The sequence below is a fragment of the Xyrauchen texanus genome, chromosome 46, assembly GCF_025860055.1.
Source record: "Xyrauchen texanus isolate HMW12.3.18 chromosome 46, RBS_HiC_50CHRs, whole genome shotgun sequence".
In the NCBI taxonomy this organism is placed as follows: domain Eukaryota; kingdom Metazoa; phylum Chordata; class Actinopteri; order Cypriniformes; family Catostomidae; genus Xyrauchen; species Xyrauchen texanus.
The window spans coordinates 20,642,066-20,668,877 of NC_068321.1; the positions used below are offsets into that span (position 1 = coordinate 20,642,066).

Below are 26,812 nucleotides of genomic sequence, written 5' to 3' on the forward strand. Positions count from 1 at the left end.
CTGGGGCTAGGATACTAGGATGGATGTAAAACATGTCATATAGATCAGAAGTCATATAAAGGTACATACCCTACAAATGGGGCTGGATGATCCTCTATTCATACAGCTACAAACTACTGAGTTTAATGAATTTTGCTCTCCCTTTTAAAGGGATTACTTGAGATGCAACTTTTTGGAATGTTTAAGCATGCTGACAGTGCAGTGCACGTAGTCGTCGCGTATACACCAGCGTGGTAAACTTTGAGAAGTTGCATTTTAAATCATCCTCATTATTTAAAGCATAATTAAATACATTTGAATTTTAGTTATTATTGGACCTTAAATCGCCTGTTGTAAGCAATGTTCCCATTATTATGCATAGTCCACGGGTTCAATTGTGGACATATTAAAGAACAGTGTTTTATGGAGTCTGTTGGTGATTCGTTATGATGGGGTGTCGATTACAATAGATTGCTTTATTAAACTGTTTTAGTAGAAGAAATTCTTGCCATTTAACCTTGGGCCACAGAAGGCCAAGTTGGATTGAGGTAGGGTCAATGTCAAAAGGGGAGTTTCGCTGAGTCAAGTCAGAGGTTTCAGCACCAAGCTACTAATTTTCCAATCTTTCATATCTACTGTAGATACCATCTAACTAGTGATGGCTAATGTTATCAGAAGAGCTGTGGCCCAGAATAAACCACACCTGATCTATGTCTGATATATGAAATGTCATAACTTAATCGATTTGAAAATTTGTACGTCTTGCTGGATTAGAGAAATTGAATGGTATCTCTTACACTCGCTTTGATCTTTGTCCATTTTAAGAGTCTGATTTGGGCTTGTGTCATGGTTGGCGGAAGCTTTCCATTCTTTAATGATTCTGTATAAACTTCCAACAAAAGTGTAGGTAAGGTCTTAATTACCTCATCAAGCTCCTCCAAGGTTTTCTCAGAATTAAGTCGTCAGTTTAGGGAGATCTAATGGTTCCACAAAGTTTGTAATATCTTCATTGAAACTATAGAGATCAAGATAGAATTCTTTAAAAGCATTATTTATTTATTTTTAATTTTCTCCCCAATTTGGAATGCCCAATTCCCAATGCGCACTAAGTCCTCGTGGTGGCATCTCAATCTGAGTGGCGGATGATGAATCTCAGTTGCCTCCGCATCTGAGACCGTCAATCCGCGCATCCTATCAAAGGGCTTGTTGAGTGCTTTACCAGGCTGGAGTCACTCAGCACACCCTGGATTTAAACTCTCAACTCCAGGGGTGGAAGTCAGTGTTTTTAATCGTTCAGAGTGTGCATCAGCCGGATGCAGTTTCAGTCTCCTCCCCCTTAGGTCGGGACATTCGCGCAACTCGTAGAAGAGCCAAAAATGCCAGTTTTGGAGTTTTTAGTTATTTTTCATGATCTGCGTCTGTATTATTTGAACTTTAATAAAGCTACAACACATTAAATATAACTGCATTTAAGATGTAACGCCGGGGTGTTTCCTTTAAAGATGCTCGACAAGCAAGTTTTGCTCCAGATCCACTTTGAGAGTGCTTCTGTATTTACTTTGTATTTTTGCATTATAATTCCCTCATAATTTGCGTCTACATCACCTGAATCTGTTTGGAAAGTTTAGACTGCATCTGGACTGTGAGCTGTGTAATACTTCCTCTCCTAAGTCAGGTGCGAGCTGCAGTGCTGATCTCATCATTAGAGTTGAATGTGATCTCATGTTGCATTAAATTAGATCAAACGACTATTCGACAATGACATTTTATATCGTCGACGTTGTCAATAACGTTGACTAATTGTTTCAGTCCTACTGCCAATCATAATAGTGGTCAGGGAGGATTTTGAATTCATTTACATATTGACCTCACAGAACAGTTATGAAACGGAGTGTATCGAATCTCACTGGTTTATGACACAAAGAATTAAAAACTAGCCATTTGTGCAGAGCCTGCCGCTCACACGTCTGACTCTCGCATGGTCACACATGATGACTCTCAAAATAATTTTAATCACCTCAGAACTATTAAAAAATTCTGCAGGATGAAATAAAGTTGTGTTTACAGGTCGTTTAGAGCCAAGAAATATCATTAGACAAGACAGTTAAAAGTTACTGGGAACTGTTGAGGAGAGAGAGGGAGAATGAAACAGGCAAGCACTTTAACATTATGAGGTCAAATACGTCTGCCTCGGCTCTGTTATGTGGACCGTTTAAACGAGACTGTGTTGCACACCGGTTTATTATTGTAGTAACATGATGGCATGTAACACCATAAAGAACTGTGACTGGTCGTTTACATGTCTCAGTCGCTTCATATGAAAGCAGGCGATTCTTGGTGCCCTCAAGAAACAAATCAGCTAAATGTGAAAATTAATCGGCCTATGCTGATAATTAAAAAATTCAGAACATCTGCCAATTTATCAGCGTCTGCTATATATCAGTCTACTACTACATCTTACCTCAACTGAGAATGGAGAATTGTAGGTACTGGTCAGTAGATGAAATCATGGCTCTTTTTAATATTTGGGCATCTGCTGAATGTAGACGTGAAGCATGTTGTGTATTTATCAGTATTCTTATTGTAGGGCTATGCTTTAGAGTCCATGTATCCATAAGAAACACATCCACCAACACATTCAATTGCAAATAAATATATGAGATATGCAGTATATCAAATATAACCAAAAGGCTTTCTTTTCAGAACTTCTCTAATGGTTGTACTAATCGGCAGGTTCTCCCTTGCTGCTGTTTGCAAACCGGCGAGATGTCCGACTGGTGGATGCAGAGGCTGGCCGGTCGGAGTCTGCAGTGGTCGTCAGTGATCTGGAGGATGCTGCTGCGGTTGACTTCCTTTTCTCAGAGGGACTGATATTTTGGACGGACGTCAGTGAAGAGGCCATTAAACAGACCCACTACAACCTCTCTTCTATCTGTAAGATCAATGTTTTTGTTTTATTTTTTTTGTATGGGTAAATAATGTACTTTCATGGCCTATCAAGTTTGAAGATAATTTCTGATGTTTTATAAAACAGAAATTGTTATATTGTAAGCAAGAATTAAAATAATGGCCTGTAATGGGTGATATGTTCCTTCAAACATTTTTTAGAAGTCTGCAATAGCACTGCAAAACTCTTTATCATTATCTGGAGGCAGAGTGAAGCATTTGAGGAATGCTTTAACTGTTAATACAGTTGTGTAACTGAATGGAGGCCTTGTCTTTCAGCTATTAAGGATGCCACATTGGGCAAAGGGCAGACAGTGGTGGTATCAGGTCTGGATTCCCCTGATGGCTTAGCCTGCGATTGGCTCGGACGCAAACTCTATTGGACTGACTCTGAAACGAACCGCATTGAAGTGGCCAACCTGGATGGTACTTCTCGCAAGGTGCTCTTCTGGCAGGATCTTGACCAACCCAGGGCAATTGCACTCAACCCTGCTCATAGGTGAGTCCCTGATTCATTGGTTCCCATTCACTATTTATTGTGTACAAGTGTTGTGTACTTACTTATATGTGCAGAAAAGGTTCATGCACAAAATCCAGATTCACAATACAGTAGTTGCGTATACACGTAAATGTCTTTTTTCTATTGTTGATGAATCCACATTATTGAAAATTATGTCTTTCCAAGCCCATGTCCTCACTAATACATTTTCAGTTGAAAACACATCAATTCTGCTATGTTTACACCTCTCATCCATATTGGAATGGTGTTTTCCTGCACAAAACCTTCGAAAACACTTTCTAGTTATGCATACTTTGGAAAACTAAGACAATGTTTTCAAACAGTTAGTTAGGTATTAGTTAGGCCACCAGGAGTCTGATTTTTGCATACATATGTTTTGAGTTGGTTTAAATGTTGTTTTATATTTGGAACAAAATTTAAGTGCAAACTAACAGATAAATCATGATTTTTTGTGTAAATGGTGTGGATACATATGAGACCCAATGTCTCCTCTCTCTCGTTCTCTCATTTCCTCCTCTCTTCTGCGTTTTCCCCATCCCCCATTCATTGGGTGGTCTTTGCATGTGTCCATCCACCCTTGACCCCCTGCATTAATTAATGCGTAGCCTGGTTGTTTATTTATAGACCATTAGAACTTCCCCATTAAAGGAAGATTGGGATGCAACGTAGCATTCAGTTGAGGGCTGTTTCCTGTTGTTCTGTGGCGTATAGATCCTGCATGACTCCTCTGGTGTACCTCAAGGCCATGTGTTAGGCATGAAGTCAAGTCATTCAACTTTTGCTGGCGAGTTTATTTATTTATTTTTCTCCCCTTTTCTCCCCAATTTGGAATTCCCAATGCACTCTTAAGTGTGTGTTCACACTTGGCAGGTTTGGTTTGATTAAAACGAACTCTGGTGCGATTGCTCTGTTAGTGTGGTTAATTTGAACAAGTGTGTACGCTGTCATCCGAACTATGGTGTGCACCAAACAAGCGGACAGAGACTGCCTGAATAGTGGGTCTCGGTCCGCTTCCAAACGAACTCTGATGCGATTGATATATGAAAGCAGAATGGACCAACGATATCTAAACGGACCAATATCAGGAAGTAATTTGCCTTTAATACTGACCTCAAGCATACCTGGTTCTTTTCATCATAGGAGCTATGTTTCCCATTACAGTTCGGTACTGGAGTCAGAACCGCCCGTCAGCTGTCCTTGCTGCATATCCTTGCTGCATATCTTCATTTGTGTGTACAACAGAGGAATTCCTGGTACTGTTTTGACTCCTTTACTTGATTAGCTCTTTGTTTGTTCTCAGCTGGTAAAAATACCCCCATATATAAATATGACGAGTTCATTTCGCCCAGGAGCCAGCATTGTTTTGGATGATTAACGAGTTCCGTCAAAAAAATCTACGTCATAAAAGCTGTCCAATCAGGTTGTAAATTTTTCCTGATGCCTTTTGGTTTTGTATCGTTAGGTGCGGTGTTAAAAATGCCAGTGTGAACCCTAAGCGAACCAGGACAAAATGTATTGTTTTCTTTTTTGGTCTGGACCAAGAGGACCAGGAGAACTGAACTACAAGTGTGAACACACCCTTAATCCTCGTGGTTAAAATTATTATAATTTTTTTTATTATTATTGTACACTTTACATTGTAGAAATTGAAGTGGTCTTTCTCTTCCGGGACAAAAGACAAAACATTTATGACTCATCAATATCTGTCTGTCTGTCATATATACATACACTAATAATAGTCAGTATATACTGTATCCTAATATTATAAAATAATAATAAGAGTCAATTTAATCAACTTTTTAGGAGTGCCCTAGCATATAGATGACCTCAATGCAGATGAAAGGCATCAATGGACTAAAAGCCACAATTTTCAAATTTCTAAATTCATGGTGTCTTAAAAAACAAAACAACCAAGTGGCATTTTCAAGAGGACATACCAGTACTTAAAGGGATAGTTCACCAAAAATGGAAATTCTATCATCACTTATCCTCCTCGTTCCAAACCTGTCTGACTTTTTTCCATGGAACACAAAAGGAGATGTGAGGCAGAATGTTATCTCCAGATTTTTTATTTTTGTTGAGCTATTACTTGAAAATTGCATCATGCCTTTCATTTTCCTATAGTTTCCCCACCTGAAAGCTTTGAGTTGAGATTTACCATGGAGATCCAAGACCTCTGTCGGGGCTTCTGCTTCAGATCAGAGAAAGGGGAGGCCCTGCTTTTTACAACCCCCTGAGAGTGAGAACAACCGCATGCAGGGGCCCCTGAATTATGTTTGTCTGTTCTCAAGACTCGATCATTGTTTTCACATTCTCAAAAAGAGGGTTGAGAGGAGTGAAAAGATGAATTACCATCAGATGAAAAGAATGGCTGTTTTTTATTTATTGCCGTGTTAAGTTTGCTGACCCTGCTCGAATTGAAAGTATGACCCCAAAGAAATTCAGTTTTTATTGCCAGATAGACACTGCACATCCAAATTTAGAGTTATATAGTGCAGATGTACCTGGTATTTAAAGTTGGGAGATTGTCTGACCCCTTTTGTAGACATTCCACCAACTCTACTTTTGACCGTAGACACATTGGGTGGCTCCAATCACAAGCCCATTTTGATATTCTTAGTTGCATGGCCAAGCGTTAGGTTTATGTCTGCATATAATACAAACAATATTTCAACAAACAATGGATGGATCAGCGCTGGTTTAGATGAGTGTTTGTTTAATGTGATGCTGGTTTTTGTAGCATCTGCGAAGCCTGACCTTGCTTCATTTATATTTTCATGAACTTTCCCCAAATGGACACAATTTTACTCTTGCTAATTTTATTGTGGACAGAATTATAAATTTTTTTAGATATGGTACAATTTGATAAATGGTGGTGGAAGTACTACATTCTAATTTGCCGGGGTTCTATCCACATAGTGTAATGCAAATTTTGGGTTATTGAATAAAAACTGCTGGATGAAAACACCAAAATGTAAATGTAATCTTTAAAATGTGCACAAAAAACATATACGCTCACTTGAAGTGGTTTATTCGGTAAGAAGACATGCGCGTAAACTAATATGGAAAAGCATTTACCAAATAAATTCCTAATAGAAATAACAGAATACAGATGTGCATCAAAAAATATCATTGCATAGCAGCTCAGTGTTGCTCTGGTCATTCTGAAATCCCAAAGCTAATGACTGGCTATGAAAACAAATAGTAGCCATTTTATGCAGTGGCATTACCAAAAAGTCTCTTAAAGCTAATATCACAATCTGTTAAAGTTGTGTGAATAATAATAATAATAATAATAATATATAATAATAAAAAGAGTGACATTCAAACAGCATACTTGTTGCAACCTTCTGTTTTAATTTCAACAAAGCCAAACTGTTGTTCTTCCTTATCTTTGTTCTGTCAGCCTTCATGCAGCAGCGTAATGCTAAGGTTCCTAATTGTGAAAAAATGCAACCCAAGCGTTGAAACCACAGGCAGGCTAATAGGAAGCATCTCAGGGGAGGAAGGGGGTGGTTGGGTTTTCATGCTTGGTCTCCCTGCTGGCATGAGTTTTGATATTGTGTTTCCGTTGGCGATGCGCTCTGTGCCGTAGCTTGTACGTTACAAGTAATCACGCCTTCACCGAGTGACTGCTTTCTTGTTTGTGTTTTTGCTTGTCAGTTTTCTTTTATTTCTTTTCTTCCCCCCTTTTCTCTTTCCTCATTGGTTAAAATTAAGTGCTGTGAATTGGTTTGCTGTTTGTAGTGTTGATTAAATAGCTGGATGGCATTTTGACACATTTGATGGATAAGTGGATGGCGTAATTATAATGTAATTTTCCAAAGTGTGCTCTGTCATGTTGCAACACAAACAATTAATAATAATAAGCTGTACACAACTTACACAAATGGCTACATTCGCGCACACACAACCCTGTACTAAATGAACAGGATATTGTTCCCATTAAGGAAGGCATAAAACAACCCATAAACTACTGTGAAAATGATGGTTGTAGACATTGTTGTTTCACATTGCTGTTTACAAGGTTGTCAACAGATTGAGATGAAATCCTCCTTGATTGGCTTTATTGCTATATAAAGACTTACTGATCAGTCAATTCCTTTTTAAATGGAATACCAAATTCGTAATGTTATAAACCAACGATGAGGAGCGGTTTCGTTTTGGCAGACCTTGTTTATTAATACAGCATCAAAATATACACAACAGGAGGACAGAAACATGAAAATTATAGAAGTAGATACCAATCCCACCAGTTTCACAGCAAAAACGAATTGCGTTCTGCTGTTGAGAACACTCCTGTAATAAATTATGAATGTTTGTTTGTGACTTTTATTTCAAACTCTCTTGGTTACACTCTCCTAATTAACAATGGGTTAACATAGGCATGGAGATTCATTTTGCAATATGCAGTTTTATTATATATGCACAGAAATATTAGTGATGTACCGAAATGGAAATTCTAGCCCGAAACCGAATCTTTCGACACATACTGGGCCAAAAAACTTTTTTTTTTGTTTGGAAAAATGTCATTCTCAATGTTATTATTGGGGATGCTTCGAAACCACTTTTTCTATAATTATACTTTTCATTATAAAGTAAACAGAAAAGAAATACATAAAAATTTGTGTAGCCTATTAAAAAAAAAAATGGTTAACTACTGGATAATGTAGCAGCAAAATTAACATTAATTCCAGCGAAAATCTTCAGTGAACATGAAGCCAGCTCTAATAATAATAATAATAAAGTAATTTATACAATATGAAAATTTCAGTCGTAATTTATCAACTTTAAAACCCTCTGGCTTTTATTTTGACGGAACTTTCGAGGCAGAACTTTGAACCGCGGTGCTTTACGAACCGTTCGTCTGCGTGCAATGAATTTGTGTCAACAACAGAGCAACACTTATTTACTGATGCGCGCTGTTCATGCAAGCAATACAATTATTTATTAAACACATCCTTTGCGATTCACATCAGTGCACGAGTCATATGGACTACATTAATGCTGCTTTTCTGCTTTTTTAATGTCATAACAACCTTACCATAACGTAACGACTATGACACACAATATCAGATCACTGAAAAACGCTCTTCATTAATGCACTAATAACCAATCATTTCACTTCTGGGTATGTGGATTTTAATGTGCAACATAAACAATGCTGTTTCTATATGTGAGTGTTTCTGTTAAAGGATTTTAAAGAAACAGTTTTTTAATTTTTTCTCACGAAAAATATTTATTAGCGATGCACTGACATTTCTTGGAAAATTTGAGCCGAAAATGTAAAAAATAAACATTTTAGTTTTCGCACAAATTTCGGAGCATCCCTAATAAATATTTTTCATTGCAGTTTTCCTATGCATATTCAAATAAAGTTAAGGACCATATATACTTCATATAAAATCGAAGAACGAATGGGTGTGACGTCATTTAAAACAAAATCATGCTAAAAAGACTGTGTTTTGGCGTTTGTTTTTCGGTGGTTCATTACAGCTCACCTGGGCGAATTTTAGTAAAATTTCTAGCCGACTGCTTAACTCCTTACTGCCATTTACCAATGCCACGTCATCGGTAGGTGTGACCTGGAGCTCCGACAGCAGCTCATTCGGTTTAACTTCAGTCAGTCAAAATCAGTCAACAAGAACATACAAGTGTGTAGAGATATTAGCGAGCTGGTGCAAATTTACCTGCATCTGTACGATGCAATTTTTTATTTTTTTTTTCAATCGGTCTACAAAAGGAATCAAATCTACTCAATACTCTCAAGTGCCTATGCACTCATGTTTCGTCTGCAGTGTAAGCCATTCAAACATCTGCCCAAAGTAAGCCTATCATCATTCTTTTGTCTTTATTTTGTATATTAACACGTTTATACACTTATATTTGCAGCAGTATCAGTGGCGTTATAAATTACAAAAACAGAGTGTAATCGGCATATATTATGGCCACGTGTTACATGAATTCAAAATGTAAACAAGACTTTTAAATGTACTGTGTGTGTGTATATATATATATATATATATATATATATATATATATATATATATATATATATATATTACTTTAAATCATCAACGAGTGGTTAAAAAAGCTTATTTTACTGACTTCATGTCAATACTACTACTACTTTTAATGCCACATTAGTTTAGATTTTACATGTAGCATCCTCATATTTAAATGTACTTCTGAACACTTCTGACAGCACAGCTGTTTAGAACTTTTTTCCTCTGAAAAAAGAACGAAAATAAACTTTTCTAGAATTATATAGAGGCCTTTACAGCACCTGGGTACCGATTTTCTTTTGAAGTTCCCCAATAAAATAATATATAACTGTTGCCATAATACAATGTAACTTTTGTTACCCATTATTACATTTTTAACCTTATTTTAAGGAGAGTAGATATGTCTTAACCAGTGACAGCTAGTAGAGATGAATGCTCTCTTACGACTAATATCCTTTTTTAAAATGCCTATTTTAGGATCTACACAAATTGACGTGACTTCTGTTATTTTCTGAAGACGTTAAGAAAGGTTTTGCCAGTAAAGAAGATTTCTGTCATGTTCCATGACAAATTTAGAGTTTGTGTGGGTGTGATTGGGTTTGGGTGGCGCATTGTGTTTGTCTCACATATAAAGTGTATTAAGCAAATATAGCACTGATGCAGCTTTTTTTTTCTTTTTTTAAGTACGGCTCTTGAAATGGTCTGCTGTTGTTGAATCTTAACTCCAAATCCTTGAGCGCCTTCCCAGTCAATTAGTAAACTATTTGAATCTTTATATCACGCTGTGCATGAGTGATGTTGTCTCTGTTATTGTTTGCATGTTGCACCTCTTGAACATCTGTATATTAAAATCATGTGCTTTGTTGTTTCCAATCAGTTTATGGGAACCAGATTAGTGATCAGTGACTGATATATCGGCCAGGTCGATGAGTTTTGAGATTATCGCCTTCGAACAGTAACTGTGCCTGATTGGCTGATTAACAGAAGTGGCCATTCAACCTAGTTTCATTTCCAAAATCTACTGACCATCTAGTCAATTAAAAATGCCCATATATTGTTTTCATGTGTTTGTATTGAATTTTGAATAAATACTTTGTACATCTAATTTGTAATTACTAACCTAAATTGTATTATTAAATCAGTTTTTTTATTGCCCATCAGCCACCCTGTTCTTTAGATATTGATATTGGAATAGGCTGCCAAAAAAAAAAAAAACATATCTGTCGACCACTAAACCAGATGATTGAAACCTTATATTTTTCCTCAGGTACATGTATTGGACAGACTGGGGGGAGGAGCCAAGAATAGAAAGGGCTGGCATGGATGGCAGCAGTCGGCAAATCATTGTGCAGAAGGACATCTATTGGCCGAATGGATTGACCATCGATCTGGAAGAGCAGAAACTCTACTGGGCGGACGCCAAACTCAGCTTCATCCACAGAGCCAACTTGGATGGAACTGCTCGGTCAGTTTGCTCATAATTCCTCTCATTCCATGTCTTACACTTTCTTCATCCATATCCATGTATTCAAGATGAGACAGTTCAGAGTGGACTGGAAATGAAGTCTCCGACATGAGCACCACAACTCGAAAAACAGCTTAATGCTCTTGCAGTGATCAGAAACCCACAGCTATGACAATCCTTGGATTTCATTCCCTTTACAATCTGGGCTAAGGCAAAATTTTAGAAGAATGGGTCACGATGGCCAACAACTGACAAGACGTTTAGTAAGGTTGACTAGTTTATCGAGATTTCATATGAACTTATGTGAACGCCCCTTAAGAAACAGGTCTGCTCAGGGTCAGGTGAATCCAAAACCAGACTAATTACTGAGGTGGTCTTCAAGACCAGTTAGTCAACTAATTATTTAGACAACCCACCAACTAGTTGATTATGAAGATGTGTAGTTTTGCACATCCCTGTAATGATATGGCTTTTGTGGAGATTAGGCTGGCTTCAGTGCAAACACTCCATGCACGTAGGCCCAGCTCAAAACCCCCTCTCAACATCCCCTCACTCTAAACTCGAGATGACCCCAGCGCCTTACCACTGTAACCCGATCCTGCCTGGTATTATGCTTATGATTCGTGCCCCAAGCCAAAAGGTTACATTTCCTTTTGTGTATGTTGGATTTCATAGTAACTTCAATAAAGAAAAGTATGTCAGACCCTCTCCTATGTTGGAATTTGCAAGGTCAGCATACAGCCTGACCAGACGTGGTGCATCTTCCATTGGTAAGAATTTGCGGTTTTGTGCATTCACTTTGTCTATGTTTTCCATGAGGTCTCTCAATTGAAAAAGAATGCCATGTAATGCAGGGAATGAAAAACCCATAAGCCAGTTTTAACTAAATATCTCACAGATCATATGAACATATTGCTGGTACTTCGTTTAATTAGCGGTGCTTCTGAAGGCAAGCATCACTATTACTAGTGCCTATACTTAGGGTTTTTGCATAATCCCTAATCAGAAGTATAACACTTCAAGACCTCCCCTGCACCATTTGTGGCATCGACATGAATGATACTTCAAATTTGCAAGGGCTTGCTGATTTATACCATTTCTTGAGGTACAGGACTTGTGTTTTTCATCTGGAGGCTGATAAATGGGAAGAAAACATCCAATAGACTTTCACTAAAGGATGCACCTGAGCCATAGCTAGGGACCAGAATATCGTAGAGACTTGAGGGTGAGACTCATGTGACTTCAGCCAGTAAGCAACCACCCAGAACACCCTAGCAACCTCTTAGCAATGCACTAGCTACAAAACAGAACATCCTAACAACCATATAACAATACTCAAGCATTGTGCAGGTTACTTTTGGACAAGCAAGCACAACTGTCATTTTATTGTTTAGTTTATTATTTTATTGTTCCGTTAACCTGCATTTTTAAACATGAATTAAATAAACATTTTGTAACTGGGTCGGCCGAGATACCGGTTAAAACGATATACCGGTAGAAATGAGTATATAAATATGTTTATTATAATAATTAGTTCTTAACTGAAATTAGCTTCATTGCAATGTATAAGAGTTTCCAAATAAAAAAATAAATGATTTTTTAAATCGTACTTTGGACGTTATTAAAAAAAAAAGAATAATTTTTCTGATGTTTTTTGTAATAATTTTTCCATAAAAATTTGTATATTGTGATATATTGTTAAAGACCAGATTTTTTACGAATCCCCTGTATTGCCCGCAACTATTGAGTAATGTTTAATTATTTGTCAGTCTCAAAATGGATTTGTTTACACTATTTTTAAATTAATTGATTCATAATTCTTTCCTTCGGATTTCTAAATTAAGGCCGCGTATACACTAAATAGTTTTCGTTTGAAAACTCGGAAATTTATTAATTTCGCTACATTTACACATCTGGTCCACACTAGAGTGCCATTTTCCACTATCAACAAAGGAGCGTTTTAAAAACATTCTTCATTACCACATTCTTTAGCATAAACTGATGACGATAAGAATCTGAAAATTGAACTTTTAAATGAAAATGTATTAAGTGTAGACATGACCTTAGAAAGTTTCTTTCCAAAGTGTTCTTATTTACGCTTAAGTGATATATTTTCTTTGCATGATTTGCTTTGTTATTCTTTACTCATATTTCATTATGTGTTGTGTAACATGAAAAACAATGGAAAACAACTACTGTAATGTTCCCAAAAATTATTAGGCTTCAGAAAAGCTTTGACTGAATCAGATTTGAGTAACTGCAGTTGTCGTACAGCTGTGAATCAGTGGTGCGTGTTTTTTCTCGGGCCTCTTAATGACATTTGTGGCATTAAGCCATTAATTTAAATTTCTGCGGTCCTTACATGGAATTGGCTAAGGAACAGATGCTTTGTAGTATTTTTGCTTTCTAAGTCACACCTTTTGTACAAATGTGTTAGCGCTTCTCTTTAAAAGTTAACGCGTTTGTTTTTAAAACAAAAAGCCCTGGTTCTCACGTTTGTTTTTCCAGACACCTGTTTAATAGCCAATTCAGCTTGCTGAATTCAACATTTGTGTCACTACCAAGAGTATGTCAGGAGCTGTGAAAAATCTGGTTGTGATTACATTTTGAGAGCAATGCCCCCCAACCCCCTGATTCTGTTCGTCACACACTATTAAAAATTGAGGGGTGAATAACATGTTAACTCTAACCTTTTTATATTCACTCACATCTCACGCACACCAGTTCCCCCACCCCCCTGGCCGTCTAGAAAAATGTATCCCCTCTCAACTCACTACAGCATTGTGATTGATGCTTCCCCGAATAGTGCTGCATTAGGGTTCTGAACACTTGCGCAGCGGCCTGGCTTTGATCCACTCACATTTATTTATGTCTGCTGTCAAACCGTTACGCTGTTTCAGGGGCCCGTTGTTCGACTGGCCATGCTCGACGGTCAGGGCTCAGATGGACTTCACTTAATAAGGTCAGCTGTACCTTTAGAGCACAGGGGTGACTCCCTACTAACGACCGAAACAGATGCAAGCTTACAGGTCGATGACAGCCTGATTTGTTTAACCCCCCCCCCCACCCACCCCCCAGACAAAAATCCAACGGTCTTAAAAAGACGGTTTGGTTTTACATGAGCTCCAGATTTCCTAAAGGGTTTAAAAAAGACCTCAGTGTGTGGTTGATGATGTTGGCTTGTTGTTTGGTCTGAAATTTGCTTTCTGAAAGGAGTAATGCATGCAGGCCTCTTGAGTCTTGAAATTAAGACCGGTAGAAAGTCTTGAGCATCCAAACTTGGTGGGTCGTGACTCAAAAGTTGGTTGCAGGTCTGTTCAGATAGCATCGTGGACAACAGGGAAAAGACGTAGAAAATTGCATATAATAAAATGCAGCCAACAGTATATTCGTGCATAGTTAGAATAGCTAAATAAATAGACTTTCTCCTCACTTTTTTTTTAAAGTGAGGAGAAAAATGACGTCGAAGGCTGTGTATCCAATTGAAGTCTGTTTTGCCTTAAATTCATTTGTCACTTGGTAGAAGCTAGAAAAATTAGGTTAACCAACATGGACTTTTTGTGTGACATGCCCTAATCTTCAAAAATCACCAATAGAACTTAGCAAGGTAAAATAATCTATGACCCAGACTACTTTAAATACATGCCAACTTACAAAAAGAATGAACAGAATATGTTTTTATTTGTTATTTAAAGGACATTGTTGTGTGATGAACAATTTTGGTATTTAGTTGGGTCACCGGTTGATGTCCAATTTAAAGAGTGGGTCCTGAAGCAAAACCTGTTGAGAACCACTGCCCTAACTTAAATATACTGGAATAATATCTCGTATAAAGAATTCTGATGCAGACAGATTGGATTCATAAAGTGTCCTGACTAAAATGTGTGTGTTTAACACCTACAGGGAGGCCGTTGTGGAGGGATCGCTCACCCATCCATTCGCCCTCACTCTTCATGACCAAACGCTCTACTGGACCGACTGGCAGACCCGCTCTATTCACGCCTGCAACAAACACACCGGAGAGAAGCGAAGAGAAATTCTTGGCGGCATTTACTCACCGATGGACATCCAGGTCCTGGGCCAAGAGAGGCAGCCCAACAGTGAGTCCCCAGCAAAGCACAACACATCTACACATTTCTTGTTAAACCAGAAACTATAGACTGTTGTCAGATTTGGTGTCCTATTTAATTTTACACAAATGGCTGTTAATAATTTAAGACAATTCTGACTAAGGTCTTCTCTCAAGTTTTTGTTTTGTGAGGTGTTTGAAAGAGCAGAAGAAATTTTGGTGTTGAGGCATTTGTTCTACGTTTCCTCCAGAGGACCAAGTTCTCGAACAAGATTGAGATACAATTCCAATGTTCGCATTCCATTAATTTTTTAGGGTTTTTCAAGACTCACTGTAATGTCTCTTTGTTAAACTTAAGGTCTTTTTCCTCATGAGGCAATCTTGGGAGAATAGTTCTCAGGGAATGAAATTTTTCAAGTGTCCAGCATTCCGCTCTGAACAAATAAACACAGCTCCTCTGTGGAGACGGGAACAGTCCCAGCACAAACCAACCCCCACCTTAGTCTGTGTGTGTGTGTGTGTGTGTGTGTGTGTGTGTGTGTGTGTGTGTGTGTGTGTGTGTGTGTGTGTGTGTGTGTGTGTGTGTGTGTAAGTGGGTTTGTGAGGAAGTGGATGTGTGGATTATTTTGAAACATTTAACAGCCTGCAAACACAACTAGGTAAGTGTTTGTTGTGATTGTGGTAAGATAAAAAGAATTAGATTTAAATGAAAAATAAAAACTGCATCCCAGCATTTCTTACGGAATTTAGTTTTTGCAGGGCTGGGGGTACTAACTACATAGTATACTTGATGAAACAATATAATTTTTTCTCAAATATTTAAATTTATATACCATTTATTACTACAACAACAACAAAAACTGTCTTGAATAAAAAAAATTAAGTTAGACTGCTGCAGTATCAATGTTAATATATAATAGCTTACCCACATTTTTTATTTCTGACATCTTTTACTCACCTCAAATTGAGTGACTTTTTTTTTATCTGTGAAACACAAGACTGTGGGATGAGAAGTATCGGTATTGTGACTGAAGCACATAAAATCACAATAATGTCCTTCATATCACTCTATATTTTAATTCTTCTGAAACCAAGCGGTAGTGTTGTGTGAGGAACAGATCGAAATTGAAATGTTAATTCACCCTTTTAACCCAATTGAATCTGATGCTCATACAAAAATGTCTTTGTTTACATAAGCGTAGCAATGTGAGCGCACCTGACACCTCATTACGGTACATGTCCACTGGAGTGGAAGAAATCTGCTCATCCCGCTCATGATGCTAGAAAGCTGCCACTTTGTGGCATGTTTGTAATATGGAAAGCGAGTGTGTATTGTCTATCATTGCTTTCTGTACAATGATCAGTAATCAATAATATTATCTTATACCGTGTATGCGCAATCACAGTTGGAAAGATGCATGCTTCACTTCTGAATGCCTAAACACGTTTGCTTACCCAGCCACAGTATTTGCCACAATGACTGCGTGCAATCACCATTTAAAGTCTGTTTGAAGTCAGATTTAACATAATGATGTGTGTAAACACTGAAATCAGCAGAAACTTCAGCATTATTGGCTGATTGTGAAGTGTTTATAATAGACGCCATTGCTTTCATCTCAGTGTTTGGTTGGTGCCTGGTGTTTTCAGCTTCTCATTTGCATAAAGTTTCACATTTCTAAATTTTTTGTGAGAACGGCTCGCCCAGAACGCGCTGCAATGCCAGGCGAAAGTATAAACAAAACTTAAAGAGAAAAAGGTGGAGGATATGTAATTGCCTACATTTCTTCTTGCATGTATTGTCACAAATGTTTGGATATGTGAAAGTGAATGAGATTTTAGAACGGGGCAGTCTTCCGCAACCCCACTTAAAATACCTCCGCGTGCCCCACACTTTGAGCACCACTCTAGTAGAGGGTTAAGTACGCATAACACTGTAACAGTTCTCTGTTCACATCGAGTTGGATATGAAAGTTATAATGACTTGTGGTTCAGTATATGAGTCACATGTTAATTCAGCAACATCTGAATAAAGATGATGATGATTCAGTGATTTGTTAGAATTATTCAAACTGATGAATCATTAGTTTGAGAGTCTTTCAACTGATTCATTAAAAGAATCGGCTCATGAATAGGGGCCTGGGTAGCTCAGCGAGTAAAGACGCTGACTGCTGAGAGACTCCAGCCAGGTCTCCTTAGCAACCAAATTGATCCGGTTGCTAGGGAGGGTAGAGTCACATGGGGTAACCTCTTTGTGGTCACTATAATATGTTTCTTGCTCTCAGTGGGGCATGTGGTGAGTTGTGTGTGGATGTCTTGGAGAATAGCGTGAAGCCTCCACACGCTCTGTATCTCCACGGTAACACGCTCAACATGCCATGTGATAAGATGCGTGGATTGACATTCTCAGATGCGGAGGCAACTGAGATTGAGGTGAGTCACTACGCTACTATGAGGACTTGGAGTTTATTGGGAATTGGGCATTCCAAATTGGGGAGAAAACTCAATCAATCAATAAATAAATAAACCGGCTCATAAGAGTCAATTGTACATGAATAAACCAAAACAGTTTGTGTTGAACTCAAAATTTGAGTGAAATATAACTTATATTGTATAACCTTTCTGGTGGTGTTTTTATAGTAAAAACATGAACTATAATGTCTTATTTCACTTTGGCATAAGAAAATCTGCATATATTGATATTTTCTTAGTTTCCTCATGTGTCCCTGAACTATGGACTAATTAGATCATGTGCTGGGCAGATGTCAGGGCTGTCTGTGTTTTCCTGACATGCAGTGAGGCCTCAGCTACAGGAAGCTGAGCATAACCTGGTGGAAATGGAAAAACCTGTCACAGGAAATAAATTGTTTTCACTGCCACCTGCTATTGTTCATGTGTTTGCTGTTTTGTTGGGGAAACGAGAAACACTCATGTTCTTCCTCTAATCCAGGGGTCGGCAACCTATGCATGCATGCCATCATTGGTGGCACGCGGAGATCTAATCACTGGCACGCCAGCAGACTTTTTTTTTATATATTAAATTCCGCACCTGCATTCCAGTCTACATCTTGATGTATACCTCCTCATGATCATTCAGCGTGTTTTCACACTTCAATAGTTTTTAAAACTGTTATGCGAATATCATTTATTATAAAAATATAATTTTTTTTCACAAGTGGACTCAAACTTGGGAAAATCACATACATGCCCATGTTTTTATCTTTTTTCTTTTGGCTCAGCCATTGACCAGGAAAATAAACAATGTCACTCGATGTCAAATAGGTTGCCGACCCCTGCTGTAATCTGTCTTCCTACAGGTGAAAAGTAAGATCGTGACCTTGTGGGACCAAATAATGACTCGTATGAGGGAAACAAACAACTTAAAAATGAAAAATAACATAATAAAGTGATCCGGGTTTAAATTAACTTTTTTTTTTTTTTTTTTTTTACTTTTTTGCCTTGCGACAATATTACGATAAAACCGCACAACTGTTTGAATCACTTTGATTTTAATTGCTCATGTCACTAACATCAGCGAGGGTCAGACTATCATTCTTTCAGTTTAAATGAAACTATGTATTGTGTTGCAGTTTTTAGATTCGATTCAACTTTATTGTCATTGTGCAAAATACAAATACAGAGCCAATGAAATGCAGTTAGCATTTAACCAGAAGTGCAAATAGCTATACATATATATATATATATATGTGCTGTATATATATAAATGGATTATAACCAATGTTTTTTTTTACAGTGCAAAGTTATGAGGTAGAGAAGCAGAGACCACCTCAATGCAAATGTCTATCAATACAGTACAAGGTGCAAATGAAGAAGTAAAAAACTGAAGGTGCATTGTACAGATTGAAGTATAAATATGTAAATATATTTATATGGCTGGTGACCATAACAGTGCAAACAGCATCAGGAGGTAGAAGTTATGTGCAAAGAAATGTGCAAGGGAATGTGCAAAAAAAATGATGTTGTGCAAAATGATGTCCGAGTGCTATGTAGTGTTCAGCACCTGAGTTTAGAGTTCAGTAGGCTGACAGCTGAGGGGAAGAAACTGTTCCTGAGTCTGCTGGTGTGACAGCGAAGACTCCTATAGCGTATCCCAGATGGGAAAGGAGTAAACAGACCGTGGTTGGGGTGAGAGGTGTCTTTGATAATGGTTCTCACCCTCCTTGGGCAGCGTTTGTTGTGAATGTCTTTGATGAAGTGTAGCTGGACACCAGTGATGTATTGGGCAGTTTTCACCACCCGCTGGAGTGCCTTCTGGTCTGAGACAGTTGCAGACAGTGCAGTTGCCATACCACACTGTGATGCAGTTTGTTATGATACATTCAATAGTGCAGCGGTAAAAGTTCAGTAGGATGTGTGGGGACAAGTGAGTTTTCCTTAGCTTCCTAAGGAAGTGAAGGCGCTGGTACAGCTTTTTGATCAGATTGGAGGTGTTGTAGGTCCAGGAAAGATCCTCAGAGATATTGACAGCCAGGAACTTGAAGCTTGTCACACGCTCCACTTCGTCCCCATCAATGTAGATGGGATTGTGTGTATGGCCCTTCCTAGTCCGCCGGTAGTCCACAATCACTCCTTGGTCTTCTGGGTGTTGAGTGTGAGAATGTTGTTGGCACACCACACTGCCACGTGCTGTACCTCTTCCCTGTAGGCCGTCTCATTGTCGCTGCTGATCAGGCCTACCACCATGGTGTCATCTGCAAACTTGATTATGGAGTTGGAGCCATGCTCAGGTATGCAGTCGAGGGTGAAGAAGGAGTAGAGGATTGGACTCAGCACACAACCATGTGGTGCACCAGTGTTCAAAGTGAGGGTGGAGGATTTGTGGTTGCTGATCCTAACAGACTGTGGTCTGTTAGTGAGAAAGTCCAAGGTCCAGTTGCAGAGGGAGGGGTTGATGCCAAGATCAGTGAGCTTGGAGATCAGCTTGGATGGGATCACAGTATTGAAGGCAGAACCTAAATCAATGAATAGCATCCTGACATACGTGTTGTTTTTGTGCAAGTGGTGACTTTGAATGAAGTCACCAGCCACTTTGCATTTGCATTTAGTGCTAGGGCGAGTGGTATTTTGGACCTTTTAAGGCATAGTTCACCCAAAAATGCTCGCCTTCATGGCATTCCAAACCTATGTGACTTTCTTTTTTTCTGTGGAACACAGTAGGAGATATTAGGCTGGATGTTGGCTTTAGTCACCATTCAATTTCATAGTATGGAAAAAAGGTGCAATGAAAGTGAATGTTGACGAAGACTAACATGCTACCTAACGTCACAATTTGTGTTCCACATAAGAAAGGTTTGGGACCTCTTGAGGATGAGTAAATGATGATTGAATTTTCATTTTTGGGTGAACTATTCCTTTAAAAGTGTCATGATCTCTTTCAAATTAAGACTACTTGCGTTCAAGCCATGGTTATTTATATACCAGACCTGAATTTATCATTAAATTCAGTGCTTTGAAACATTGAACACATTAAACGTTCTAAAAATAAGGTGAGAATTTGGTGAAACTTTCTTAGACTTTTAATATCTGGTTGTTTTCTTGTCATTTTTTAACCATGTGGTCATACCTCTTAACACTTAAAACTTTCCTCTTTCCCTCTCATTGCTCCACAGTTCAAACTCCATGCAGTGAAGGAAACGGAGGCTGTTCTCACCTGTGTCTTCTCTCCCCCGTACCACCCTTCTTCAGCTGTGCCTGTCCGACTGGAGTTAAAGTCAAAGAGGACGGAAAGACCTGCAGGCCAGGTAACAACTTGAACACTTAAGTAACTGATCAAATTGACTTAGTTATTCTAATGTATGGATGCTTTAATGATTAATAGACTTCTGTTTCATGAAATACATTTTCCTAAGGGGCCAGTAGGGGTTAAGATAGACCTATAGAGGGAGAGTTAGATGGGTAGATCATTTTGCCTCCTTTTCTATGCAATCACTGAAGAGGAGGGAAAGTTATTTTTAATTTTATTATGATGTCCCAATTCTCGAGCATAAAATTTTCTTTTTGTGAACTGTTGCCATTCATGATCTTGTTTTGTTGGATTAACATACACTGCCAGCAGGGGTGGACTGGGAAGAGAAATCGGCCCTGGATTTGAAATAAAACCAGCCCGGGGGTAGTTGCCCAAATGTTCAGCCCCATTCCGCAGCCGGCCCAACAGGAAAAGTCCTTGTTCTCCCTATCGCCAGTCCACCCTTGACTGCCAGTCTATAAAACATTTGCATGCCGCTCTGTAAAAGACCATGACAAAAGACTAATATTTGACAGATGCCGGTTCCTTTGAGTTCAAAATCACACTCTCCTGGTTCAGCCATGATGAATCATAACCTTCTTCCAACATCTGACACATTCTCTTCTTTTTCTTATTCTTATGGAAGAGGAAAAGTTAGCAAACCTGTTTAGAGGTTGGTTTGTTTTGGTGGTCCCGTGTCAAGGTTACCATTTTTGTGCTAAGAAGGTCAAACCAAAGTTCTATATTTGGTCTGTCTTTCAGAGGAAACCTGTTTGTTTGAATTGCCCTGGGGTCTAAATGCATTCTCTCATCTTCATACTCCTTCAGCAATTATTTGCTCTTTGTAGACTTTTGGTCTCCACAGTAATGGAAGTCGTGGAAATATCAGTGAATTGTAAAGGAATAGTTAACCCAAAATAAATAATATTTCTGCCATCACTTATTCACCCTCATGTTGCACCAAACCCAAATTTCTTTCTTCCGTGGAACAAATAAGTTAATTTATTAGCCATAATGGTAATACATAGTGAATCTGGTCTGTCAAGCTTGAAAAAGGACAAAAAAGACCATAAAGCCTGCAGTGAAATGAATCAGTATGAGTCAAGCACCATAAACTGTATGCTCAAAGTCCTCTAGAGATAAGCAGTTTCATCAGCTAGACATTGCTCTAAAGTAGAGTAAAACTTGCTCAGAAACTACAGTGATGTCCGATTTGTGAGCTTATAATATAAATAAAATATTATTTGTAGTAAAATATATTAAGATCAATGTTAAAATTAAATTAATAAATTGTGGTAACCCTGTAAATTGTAGTAAAATAAATTGGGCTCAGTGGTCAAATTCAATAAAATAAATTTTTGGAAACCCTGTAAATTGTCAGTAAATTTGTTGTAAAATTGAGATCAATGATAAAATTCTATAAACATTTTTTAGAAAACCCGTAAAATGTCATTAAAGTAAAATTTGTAAAATTAAGATCAATGGTAAAATTAAATGCAATAAAAAAGTGGAAACTCTGCAAATTGTCATATATTTGTAGTAAAATTAACTAAGATCAATGGCAAGTTTCAGTTCATAAATTGTGGGAACCCTGTAAAATGAAGCAAAATAAATTAAGATCAGTGGTATAATTCAATGATAAAATTACGGAAACCCTGTAAATTGTCATAAAACTTGTAGTAAAAATAAATTAAGATCATTGGTAATATTCAATTAAAAAATTGTGGGAACCCTATAAATTGTAGAAAATGAAGGACGAATGTAAGATTCAGCTGTATTTGTATATAATTGGCAGTGAAAGATACAAAAAAAATATACGTTTTCTTGCACAAAAGCAAAATAAATGCATTTAACTTATTTAAACAATGTAATTTTTTTTTTTTCCATCTTGATGACAATGCTCAAATTTGTACAACTGAAGTTTACTTATTCAATTTGACTTAGGACTTCATGAATACTTTTTGTAGCTATGATGAAACATGGGCAGGGGATTTCCATTTCACAGCATGCTTTGCAGGTGACTGGGTGTGGTGAACAAATGTTGAAACTAAGTGTGTTCTTTATGCATTTTTTAGTAAAATAAGAATAGGAGGAGATTTGTTCATGTTTAATGTTGTGTTATATTGGCATTTAAAAGGATTGGTTTTTTCAGGCTGAAGTTTTTGGAGTTTTCATTGTGGTGAAGATTGGTGCTTGCAACAGTGCAACAGTTTCACTGTTGTTACACTTGCACACCTGGCATTAGGGGTGTAATGATTCTCTGTGAAAAATCGAACCATATGGTTTCCCACCCATTGTTCTGTAAGCATTGGCACCGCAGTTCACCTCAAGTTTAATGACGCATCTGGAGCACAAGGTTTGGTGAAAGAAACAAAGAGTCAAATATACATGCACAGTTACAACCTCCGCTAATGCACCTGTATGGCTGCATAGATAAACAAGCTCTGCCAGTGCTTCATGTGGGTCAACTTGATGACATCACAGTTCTGCATATGTTGTGTGTAGTTGAAAAAGGCAAGTGGAGAAAACAATTCGCTGAGAGATAAGCCCCAAGCGTTTCTCCTTTCTGGAACCATTTTCATTTTGCTGTCAATTACAACAGTGATGGTAAAAACATTTTTTACTAAACAGCCACTGTTTGCTTGACGCGAGTGCTGTATACTGGTAATTTATGTAAACCATGGAGCAAGGGTTTAAAACGTGCACTCGAGTTCTTCCTGTGTCCTTGCATGGCTGTAATCTATCATGCATGTGAGCATCAATAATGCGCCTTGATTGATGGCATTAAAATACCTTTATAGTGATACATGATTAATCATTTACTCCGATATCACCCGGAGAAAGAGACGCAGATGAGCCGAAACTGCACACACTTCCTTCCGTTTTTAAGCAGGCACTCAGTGCTAATTCAGATAGACATGAAACAATAACTAAAGCATTTGGGGTGTTCATTGCCATATGTGGGATTTCCATGTATGCTTAAAATACCCAAGCCACATTATCACAACATCCCTTCTTGTATGCATTTGTATTGCAAGGTTATTCCTTTTATAGTGATGTACAGATTAGGAATGATGATTGTATTTAGTTTAAAATGCACTTTATGTTAATGCATGTAGCATTAAAGTCCAGGTATTGATTTTAAATGTTAATTCAGTAATTAGTGAAACCGTTTTATTTAGTTAAGGACTATTATTTAGTTATGGTTTTTCTTTAGTAATATTGTAGTAACCATGAACCAGAAGTAACCATCTGAGCAGAAATCATGTTTTTGATACAATTAACCATGGTTTTATAACAGTAATACTGCAGTTTTCATATAGTAATCATGATTTGACTATATATTGTAACCATGACAGTAACCATGTTTACTATGGTTTTACTACAAATACCATGATTAAACTATGGTAACTGTTGTAAAACTTTGATTTTTGTTAAGGGCAAACCTGTTGAAATGTTTACCAAATAGAGTATTCTTTGGATTTATGTATTTATTTTGTGATTTTTCTCCCCAATTTGGAATTTCCAATGCACTCTAAATCCTCGTGGCATAGTGACTAGCCTCAGTCTATGTGCTGGAGGACGAATCTCAGTTGCCTCCGTGTCTGAGACCATCAATCCGAGACCTAGCGCGCACGTGGAGGCTTCACGCTATTCTGCGCGGCATCCACGTACAAGACACCACGTGCCCCACCGAGAGCAAGAACCACATTATAGCAACCACGAGGAGGTTACCCCATGTGACTCTACCTTCCCTAGCAACCGGGCTAATTTGGTTGCCTAGGAGCCAGGCTGGAGTCACTCAGCATGCCCTGGATTCCAACTTGTGACTGCAGTGGTGATAGTCAGCATCTTTACTTAGTTACCTAGATCTTCTCTAAAATGAAGCCCCCTGGCTCGCTCAAGTTTTTTTCCCAGCCTCTGCAGCACACAGTCGCCTATTGTATCTGTGCACCCAGCCTGTTAACGACAGACTGCTCTTTTATTAGACAAAAATACATTCGCCCCTTCCCAAGTCGCTCTGCCTTTCTACTTGAATTTATAACGCCCTCAAATTTGAGGCAGTGTATTCCCAGGCCACAAGACAATGAGATGTATTCTTCAAGCCCCCATTCCAGTGGCGCAAGCGATACATAGCTGTCCAGCGTTGCATTAGTGGAGGAGAGGGGAAGTCGTCTGGCCAGATGAAACATGGAGCATATTCCCAATGACCACAGGATTAAGCAACCCTCCTCAAAACTGAAAACCAAAACAATACCCCATTGAATCTGGCCTTTGATTAGCGGCAATACAAGGGAAAGTCCGACGGGGGAACGGATTAACATTAGAAAACGCTGGCACCTCTCATGCTTGTTTAGGTTGGGTGGTTAAATTGAACGCGTTTGTTTTGGTTTTGTTAAATGTCCGCTCGCTTTTATAAAATGCGAGGCAGGCAGGACAAATTAAAACCAAAAGTAGCAAAAAAACATGAAACCCTGGATGAGTTGTTCTTTTTTTATTTTTTTTTTATTGGTGTCAGTGTTAATGGATGTCACTACTTATTGGGTGCCGTGGACCGCAGCTGGTGTTGTGGGTACTGGAGCATGCTCTGTTATAAAGAGAGATTAAATAAGGACAAGGTTGGACCTAATTGCTTCCACAGATTGGGTCTAGACAGATTGTACAGTTGGTATTTAGACCTGGCATGCGATTGTTATAATGGAGCAATGTGATCTTGCAATGCACCGTGTACAAGGAGAGCTGAGCAATTCATGCTACTAATTGCTACTGTCAGACTCAATTTTTTGAAGCTGAATGTATGCCTTTATGTGCAGTAATAATATTAAAGTGATAGTTTACACAAAAATGAAAATTCTGTTATCATGTACTCACCCTCATCATTTGTTGTTCCCAACCCGTATGACTTTGTTTCTTCCATGAAACGCAAAGAAGGATTTTTAAAGAATGTTCTATATGCTCTCTTATTTATATGGAAAATGGATGGGGAGCAGGGGCTGTTGAGCTCCAAAAAGGACAAAAAAAGCACCATAAAAGTAATCTATACATCTTCTCTACAATATATTTTAAGTCTTAAGCCATATGATGTTTTATGTGAGAAATCACATCTTTGTAGACACTTTATTTTTACAAGATGTATTACTAGCTTGACAAACCCAAATTGGAGTGGAAAGTATAGGTCAAATGTCACAGCATTAGTGGGTCTTCTGCATTGTCTCCATTAATTTGTCTGTCTGCAGATGACTCGATATAACAGCGATGATTCAAGCACTAATACAACATTTATTCTCATACAATGCCATGTGAAAAAAATAGAAAATGAAATTTGTCATCATTTACTCACCCACACGTTGTTACAAACCCATATGACTTACTTTCTTCTGTGGAACACAAAGGAAATGTCAGGCAGAATGTTAACCTCTGTGTCATTCACTTTAATTGCATAGTTTTCTCATAAAATGAAAGTGAATGGTGACTGATTTTGTCAGTGGATGAACTAACACAATAATCTCATTCTCAGGGGCGGAACAGATTCTTTTACTTGCTCGTCGCACTGACCTCCGCCGGATCTCTCTGGACTTACCTGACTTCACGGATATCGTACTTCAAGTCAGTGACATCCGCCATGCAATCGCCATCGACTACGACCCGGTGGAAGACTACGTTTACTGGACAGACGATGAGGTCAGGTCCATCCGCCGCGCCCGTATTGATGGCAGTGATGCCCAGACGCTAGTCACCAATGAAATCAAACACCCTGATGGAATTGCCGTGGATTGGGTGGCACGTAACCTCTACTGGACAGACACAGGCACCGACCGCATCGAGGTCACAAGACTAAATGGTACTTCTCGACGTGTCCTCATATCAGAGAACCTGGATGAACCGAGAGCCATCGTGTTGGATCCTGTTAATGGGTGTGTACATTTACATGTTTGAGAATGTCTGTTGAATTGTTTGTTTGCTACATAGATGTGACTACTTTGACAATCACAAATATTTTTAAATCATTTTAAAATTATATTTTTATATTTTTTCAAACGAAAACCATCGAAGGTAATTTTTAGATAATTTCTGACTTAGAGGT

General features: G+C 38.2%; 2 protein-coding genes across 2 annotated transcripts in view; one reads left to right on the forward strand and one right to left on the reverse strand.

Annotated features, from left to right (window-relative positions):
* LOC127638274 (BOLA class I histocompatibility antigen, alpha chain BL3-7-like) overlaps positions 1-26,812 on the reverse strand; it is a 184,106-nt gene that overhangs the window by 123,668 nt on the left and 33,626 nt on the right. The window lies entirely within an intron of this gene.
* LOC127638063 (low-density lipoprotein receptor-related protein 5-like) overlaps positions 1-26,812 on the forward strand; it is a gene marked incomplete at its 3' end in the record, with an annotated part of 82,073 nt that overhangs the window by 22,287 nt on the left and 32,974 nt on the right. Inside the window, exons 2-7 of the mRNA XM_052119397.1 lie at positions 2,713-2,913; positions 3,205-3,424; positions 10,718-10,915; positions 14,819-15,015; positions 20,612-20,743; positions 26,246-26,642. Of these exons, the coding sequence (XP_051975357.1) occupies positions 2,713-2,913; positions 3,205-3,424; positions 10,718-10,915; positions 14,819-15,015; positions 20,612-20,743; positions 26,246-26,642 (1,345 nt within the window). The remainder of the gene's footprint in view (positions 1-2,712; positions 2,914-3,204; positions 3,425-10,717; positions 10,916-14,818; positions 15,016-20,611; positions 20,744-26,245; positions 26,643-26,812) is intronic.